General features: G+C 37.5%; 1 protein-coding gene across 1 annotated transcript; it reads left to right on the top strand.

Annotated features, from left to right (window-relative positions):
* The first annotated feature begins 2,105 nt into the window (after positions 1 to 2,105).
* LOC118564505 (cell wall integrity and stress response component 4-like) lies at positions 2,106 to 7,771 on the top strand. Its single transcript, XM_036142806.1, has 7 exons — positions 2,106 to 2,208; positions 2,286 to 2,402; positions 2,626 to 2,859; positions 5,259 to 5,360; positions 5,607 to 5,774; positions 5,876 to 5,992; positions 6,342 to 7,771. The coding sequence occupies exons 3-7, from the start codon at positions 2,715 to 2,717 to the stop codon at positions 6,347 to 6,349; spliced, it is 540 nt and encodes a 179-aa protein (XP_035998699.1). The 5' UTR covers positions 2,106 to 2,208; positions 2,286 to 2,402; positions 2,626 to 2,714; the 3' UTR covers positions 6,350 to 7,771.
* Positions 7,772 to 8,016: the final 245 nt, after the last annotated feature.

The following is an 8,016-nucleotide window of genomic DNA, read 5'->3' as shown; positions in this document are numbered from 1 at the left end:
TATTTTTGCGTCTCTGTTTTCTCCTCTGTGTCTGACGTTAATGAAGACCAATCAACAGCAATAAAGGCACAAAAGTTCAGGGTTAATTTTCAAATCCTGTTTTAGCAGTACTGGCATAGTCAAAGAGGTGTGCTGAGGGTGTGGGACATTTTTCTTGATCACTGACGCTGTAAACATGGGAACACACCCATTCATTGAGGTCATGTGTGCAGTATTCAAAGTGCAGCAGGGCTTTTTAAAGTTTCGTATCATAATCAGGAGAACTGCCTGAACCATCCGAACATCACAATGAAGCTGATCTTTTGTCTTACGTTTATCTGGACACTCCACAACACAGGTAATAATTGTTACATACGTATTATCCATATGTTTCTAAAAGAAGAAATAGAATGAAAAAGATTTTACACGTCTTTTACAGCTGTAATCGTTTTTGTACTAGGAACCGCTTTACAATGAGGCTCCCCTTGTAGGTGTTTGATAGATACATTATAGATAGGTTATTAATTAATCTGTAAACACATTATAATGCATTCATTGGTGTTTGATATTCATTAATTGTGAGCAAGAGATAAAACTTACCGGTTTCTTGCCAAATAGTGAGCCTAATCTGTTCATCTATACAGTTCATCTAGAGATACTTATACTGAACATTTCAGACTAATTTACTAACTTGTAAGCACAAATAGATAAGTTTTTTCTTGTGCTCGCCCTTATTGCTTAATAAATGCTTATGAGTTAGTTATAAGCACCTTGCATTGTCTTTGTATTGAAATGTGCTATAGAAATAAAATTTCCCTTGCCTTGCCTTATAAAGTGTTTACAGATGAATTTATAACACATCTCTTAAACTGTTTATTAACCATCTTTAAGGCAAGCTTTATTGTAAAGTGATACCGAAAAAAGATTGCAAGTCAAGGTTGTGTCGACTGATATGACAGTCTAGATGTTTCCAGTTTAAACTGGTTCTGTATGGCTGGTACTTGCGTGATCCCAATTATCATAAATAATGCAATTGTTTCCACAAATTATAAAGAGACACATTTCAGGGTAACATGAAATCCTGTTCTTTGTCTTGTTTTTCTATGAATATTGCTATAAGAAGACGTTTTTTGTTTGTTTTGATGACTCTCCTGGAAACCTCAAAAAACTTGAAAGGTTAGATAAAACGTTGGGAATTTACAAACTATAGTTATGATTAAAAGTCATTCTTACTCTCTTTTTTAAGACATTTCCGTTCAAACTTTCTTACAAACAGTATTCAATATTTGTTTTTTTAAAATAAACCTACTAATTTATATTTGATTTATATTTTACTTTATATTTACTCTTTTTTTAATAAAAAATTAACCTCATTGATCTCACAATGGAGAAATTCACTTCTGCATTTAATCCATCCCCTTGGGGATTATCTGTACGTTATCCCTGTGGGAGTTGAACTCAGAACCTCCAGGACCCAAGCACAATGCTCTAACCACTAGTCATGTCTATTAACATTTGTATCTTTAAAACACTATTCAATATTGGGTTTGTCAGGTACACCTATTGATTTGTATCTGATTTATATTTTAAATATTATTTTTTTAATTAAGTCTTAAATAACTCTCCTGGTTGCAGCTGGAGCCCTGCAGTGTATCACCTGCACAGATGCATCGTGTTCTAACACAGTGTCAGTAACATATAGGCCTACAGTTTCAAACTAACAATACTGTCTTTTCATTTAAAATTTCAATGTCATGAACAATCTATTCAGTGTTAGATTTCTAAGGCATAATGTTCTACTGGTTCTTCATATTTGAAACAATTATGTTTAATTTCTTTCTTTCTCCTGGTTGCAGCTGGAGCCCTGCAGTGTATCACCTGCATAGATCAGTCTTGTTCTACCACAGTACCACTAACATGTAGCTCAGAGACGATGTGCATAACAGCTACCATCCGAGGTATTTTTCTGTTTACGCTCATTTCACTTCATGTTTGAATGAACTGTATGAACTGAGATTGTTTGTGTTTTCTTGACCAATAAACTGCTCTTTCACTTTGCAGCAACCCAAGCTGGAACTTTAGGAACACAGATTTACAAAGCCTGTGCATCATCCTCATTGTGTCCGGCCACAGGCAGTGCGACTTTTTCAGTCAACTTGGGTTCCCAAAGCACATTTGCTTCTGCTGAGTGCTGCAACACTGATAACTGCAACTCACAAACTCTGCCTTGTGAGTTTTAAATAAATCAGATCCTTATTTTTATCTTGTATTTGATATTGATTCTCTTCAATTGTGTTTTTTTTTAGCCCCTCCTGCTCAGACACCTAACTCCCTTCAGTGCATTGTTTGTGATCCCACCACTTCACTGTGCGCCACCCCAATAACATGTTCAGGAGTAGAGACCAACTGCATCACAGCAACTTGTGAGTTTTCAGGTTTTATAGTTTGGACAAATCATAGACCAATCCCAACTGTAATGATCAAAACAAGAACAAAATAAAATTCTATTAATGTTAAATATTTGGGAAAAACATACAAAATACCAGACAGCACAAAGATTTGTTCTCGGCTGTTTACTTTATTCTGAATGAGTTGTTGATAAAATTAACTATTTGTGTAACTATTTTCTGCTTTTTATGCCAACAGTGAGTGATGGTACAAACACAGTTCCAGCCCTGGGCTGTGTAAGCCCAAACACATGTGAAGCTGCTTCAAGTCTGGGGAGTTTACCTTTCATGGAAAATGTTGGATCAATCACCAGCGGACCCACCTGCTGTTCAACGAGTTTGTGCAATGATCCAAGAGCAGTGACCACTGCCTCAACTGTTCTGACCACTACAACTAGAGCACAAACAACAACTGCAGCACCCACTACCACAAGTAATGTTCCCCCTTGAAATTTTTTGACTATGAGTGTAGTCCCTTTTGGATTTTAGTTATCAAGTTGTGTGTGTTTATGTATTATTTATTGAGTAGATTGATAATAAATGTAATCAATTAGCTTCCATCACAGTGACCATTTATAATAAAGGCGATAATGACAGCTGCTGAGGGTGGAAGTAGTAATACAAGTTCCAACTTCAATTACAAAGAAGTTATTTATTTTTGTGTTTTTATTGTGTTGCATCAATGAGTAGATGCCCTCTATTTGCCACTTTGGTACAAGAGACCAGGCAACCTTCTTTGTGCTTGAGGGACTCTACAGCATTGTGAAAAAAAGAAACACAAAGTGAAGAGAGCTGAAGCTAGTGAAAATGAAAATGCATGTTTAGCATAGTTGTGTTTGTTGCTGCAACCACCTCTACGTCATAGGCTTAGTTTTTTTTAAACACGAATAAGTGAAAAGGAAGGTAATTTAAGGTAAGGTGACATTTGCTTGGTATGTAGGGTATAATAGTTAGCAATACAGAGAAGATTTAAGTGTTGACTCAAACTTTATTCAGTTCAGACAGGTTCACAAACTCAAAGTTCGTAGTTCAGAAGGGTATTTAAAACCCTGAGACGAAGCTCAGGATTCAGGAAATCACAAATCTAATAAGAATAATCCAGAGGACAGCACAAAATATGCACAATGGTCAAAATCCAAGGAAACCAAAGGACACAAGAATAATCCAGAACACACCAAGACAACAAGAGAGAGCTGGTATGCAAACAGAAGTTGAGACAAACCAGCAAAGAAGAGGGGAAACCTGATGGCTTGAATAGGAGATGGATAACTGTGGATAGGTGTAACCCATCAGGGCAGCAATCTGGAAGGTTCCTGAAGGGAACACGGACAAAAGGCAACTACAGTACAAGTCATGACAATAACGCTAACTACTGTGCTAGTTTTATAGTACAGGGCGTCTCTGCTTTGGCATTTCTGTAAAACAGAAGTGGGAGTGTCTGCATGCTTTGTGATGAAGGGTGATGACTTTATGATACACAAAACTGAAACCATTGTTGAATTTTGTTGGTCTATGCTGATTGCAATAAGCAATTTTTGGTATTTATGTAGGCTGCACAGTGGGGCAGTGGTTACCACTCTTGCCTTACAACAAGAAGATCCTGGGTTCAAGTCCTACCCTTGCATGCTTTCTGCATGGAATTTGCATGTTCTCTCTGAGCATGTGTGGGTTCTCTCTGGTTCTCAGCTTCCTCCCACAGTCCAAAAACATGACTGTTAGGTTAATTGGCCTTAGGTGTGAGTGTGTGTGTGAATGGTTGCTAGTCCTGTCTGTTTCTGTGTTGCCCTGCGACAGACTGGCGACTTGTCCAAGGTGTACCCCGCCTCTCGCTCATTGACAGCTGGAGATAGGCACCAGGCACCTCGTGACCCCATGAAGGATAAGTGTGTAGGAAGATGGATGGATATTTTTGGTATTTATTTAATCCCTAAAAACAATGTGTGCTTGAGTGCTTTTTCAGTAGACATAACCTTTCAAAACCAACTGATGTGTAAGAAAAAGAGTAAACGTTGCTGATGCTATAACCATCTAGTGGGATGACCGTGAAAGAAAAACTACAGTAGGTTTAACAATAGAATCAGGTAAAACAGATTTGTGGTAACTATGAGTACTTTCGATCGGGATTATTTATAGTAATGAACATCCTTTTACATGTTTCATAACATCCTTGGCAACTCTATTCTGAACACAGCAGGTTTGTTTGTTATCCTTCGGACTGATTTTTGTTAGATTCAGTCTGATTCATTTGTGAACATTTAAGTAACTTTACATGTTTTTTTTCCTCCCCAAAAACTTTACATTTTGGGGAGAAAAACTTTAAAGAAAAAAAAAACTTTACATGGTTTAACATCACTACATGCTATATTGAATTATTTTAAAACTGGATTTGAGGGTTTTTTTTCTACATGCAGAACAGCTTTGGTTACATAATGTATTTGTAAGGACATTCCAAGTACATAATTAACACCAGAGTGGCTTTTAAAAGTGGAGCAAAAGAATGTCTTCAACTGCATCATGTGCAGGCCACTGGTTTTTATTCATGGCTGTGCTTGTTGCCATTTTTTTTTTTTTTTTTAAAATAAGGTGTGTGCTGTGATTGTTTACTCCAGTCTAAGGATGAGTTAGGAATGTCATATTTCTCTGCTACAGAAGCTCAGTAAAAATTGCCAAAGGACTCAACGAGGCTTTGACTTTGAAGATTCACAAAGGAATAAAGCAGTTTCATGATTTCAAACTCAGAAATCCTGACATTATAGCCTTCAACTGTTTTAGAGCATACTTGAAATAAGTGATACAATTATTTTTAATTTGATTATTTCTTTCTGATTCCAGCTGGAGCCTTGCGGTGCCTGACCTGCACAGATCGGGCGTGTTCAAGCACTGTTTCAGTAACATGTGGCTCGGAGACCATGTGTATAACAACTTCCATCCTAGGTATTATACTCATTTTGTATTTTACTTTATGATGAAATTTGCCCTGCGACAGACTGCCGACCTGTTCAGGGTGTACCCCGTCTCTCGCCCAGTGAATGCTGGAGATAGGCACCAGCACCCCGCGACCCCATGAGGGATAAAGCGGATCAGAAAATGGATGGATGGATGGATGGATGAAATTCCCATCAGGTGCTGTGATGCCATGTTTGTTTTCTAACAAGAACAAACTGCTTGATGACTTTGTAGCTTCTTCATCTGGAGAAACAGATCAACAAATCTACAAAGGTTGTGCGTTATCGTCTGTGTGTCCGAGCTCAGGCAGTCAGACCTTTTCCGTCAACTTGGGTTTCCAGAGAGCTATTGCTTCTGCTGAGTGCTGCAACACCGACGACTGCAACTCGCAAACCCCGTCTTGTAGGTTTCCATCACAGAACATTTCCTAACAGACATTTTGATCCTTCCTTCTATAGTTTTAGTGTTGATTGTGTTTTGCTCCATCATGCTGTTCCTGACAGTACCTGGCCCTCAGTATCTAAGTGGCCTCCAGTGTGTTGTATGTGACCCCACCCCTTCTCAGTGCCAGAGCCCAACAGCCTATTCAGGAGATGGGGGCAACTGTGTCTCACCAACTGGTGAGTTTTTACACTTAATATTTTAACAAATCTAATCTCTCTAGGTGTTTTTAATGTATACTAACCATATTTCTCCATTGTGAGATCAATAAAGACTATCTTATCTTATTTATCTTTATAACTTTAAATAAAGACTAAAAAGGGTAAACTTGAAACATGAAATATAATATGAAATATTGGAAAATATACAGTAGTAGTTTCTAAATGTAATTTATATTTCAACATTCGTACCAAAATAAATAGATGATCAGACAATGACGTTAACAGCCTCCAAATGCATTTCAGCTTTACACACTACATTAATGGTTCTCTGTCTTACTTCTCTCAATTTTCTCCTTTTGTTCAACAGCTGAATAGATGAAAGGACAATCCTGTTGACAAAAAAATCTGATTGAAAAAGATCCTTTGATGTCAACAGTAGCAGGCGGAACAACTCCAAACAAATCAGTTCTGTAAACCTGGGTACCTACCAACTTTCAAGTAGGAAGTTGGTCCGATTTTCAGTGGAACCAAACTGCTGAGGCCGTTTTTATGTCATGATCTACATGCATTAATCCCAGCATAGGCCAACACAACCACAGCTGCAGCTAAAGCACCAACCAGAACGGCATCTTCAACCACACAAACTATGGCTTCAACTACAACAACGGCATCACCAACACCACAACTGCAGCAACCAACGTGGGCTTTTGTGGAATGTTTTCTTGGGCAATGTATGCGGGGTAAACCCACACCTATCCCAAACATCACCCACATGGGCCTTGTGTTGGAATAACATAATGGGATTAGTATAATAATATTAATTTTGCTCTAAGTAAATAGGCACCTTCTAGTGGTTACAGTTTATGTGAGGCACAAGACCATAAATTTGTTTTTTAAGTACAAACATGGCATGACAATATCATTAATATCACTTTTTTGAGGCAGTTTTTCATAGTTACACTTTTTTCAGTGTTGTAGAAGTTAAACCACCTTTTAGCACAAAGATGGTTTTAAGACAAAAATTGGAGAACTAAACAAGTTCATATAAAAAATTTAAAAAAAATTGCACAGCAACCTTAATGTATGACCCTTAGGTCCAGTTTATACAGTTTGTCTGCAAACAAAATTATATTTTTGGATGAAGTACACTTTAAAGTTTTTTGCTGGACAATTAAACATTTTATATGCATGAAGGTTAATACTGTATTAAACATGCTATAGTTGCAGGTTTCATGTTGTGATCTACATGATGTGAGCTTTGTTTCTCTGGGAAAACCACCTACTACACCAACCCCTATTAATAGACAGTCTAATGCAGCTCGCATGGCACAATAAAGCCATTACCTTTGTATGTTTGTTTGTTTTAAAGCCACAATGATGTCTTTGCGGATTTGCTGTAAACCTGGACAAGCCTCTTTGCATTTGTGTCTCTGCAGGTGTATTCAGGCACCTTGTCCTGCCACTCGTGTTTCTGGTGCCAAAAACAGTGTTAAAATCGCTGATTTTAAAGTTGCAATTTGCAGGCTACTGGCTGTGTGCTCCCCTTGCTAATAGGCTATCCGCGCTCCTACAGTAGCAAACGGGTTTCCAGATTTTCACACATTTTTGCTCATGATACTGTGTGAGATTCCTACATTTTCATCTTCTCTTTTTTTCTTTATTCAAGAAGTGATGCAGTTTGAAGAGTATTTTAAATTCTATATTTAAGACAGAATGCAATCAGGTCAAAGTGCAGATTTTATAAACTACTTCAAATGTACAAGCACACAAAGGTCATAATAAATTACATTAATGCCAGTAAAATTGGTTCATGATTTGAGTAATGTTCTGTAATGTTATGACTCTAGGTCAGGTTTGATGGACTATGAAGTTTATTTTTTATTTTTTATTTTTTATTTTTTTTTTCTTCCCAGTGTCCTGTCTAGCACTATGGCAATAGGAATTGATATCTCAATGCCAGATGGAGCTCGACAGATTTTGCTTTTACAAGTGGAGCAAACAGCTTTCGCCATAGTGCTCCACTTGATTTATGCTTGTAAATA

This window comes from Fundulus heteroclitus, chromosome 11, assembly GCF_011125445.2.
Source record: "Fundulus heteroclitus isolate FHET01 chromosome 11, MU-UCD_Fhet_4.1, whole genome shotgun sequence".
NCBI lineage: Eukaryota > Metazoa > Chordata > Actinopteri > Cyprinodontiformes > Fundulidae > Fundulus > Fundulus heteroclitus.
Note: the sequence above shows the minus strand (reverse complement) of the source record. Positions and strands in the feature narration are given on the sequence as shown.

Bases quoted from the DNA above. Each gene is read 5' to 3' on its own strand.
- LOC118564505 (XM_036142806.1), top strand. From the start codon at position 2,715: ATGGAAAATGTTGGATCAATCACCAGCGGACCCACCTGCTGTTCAACG. The intron at 2,860-5,258 runs GTAATGTTCCCC...TTCTGATTCCAG, and splicing joins TGCAGCACCCACTACCACAA to CTGGAGCCTTGCGGTGCCTG. The intron at 5,361-5,606 runs GTATTATACTCA...ATGACTTTGTAG, and splicing joins TATAACAACTTCCATCCTAG to CTTCTTCATCTGGAGAAACA.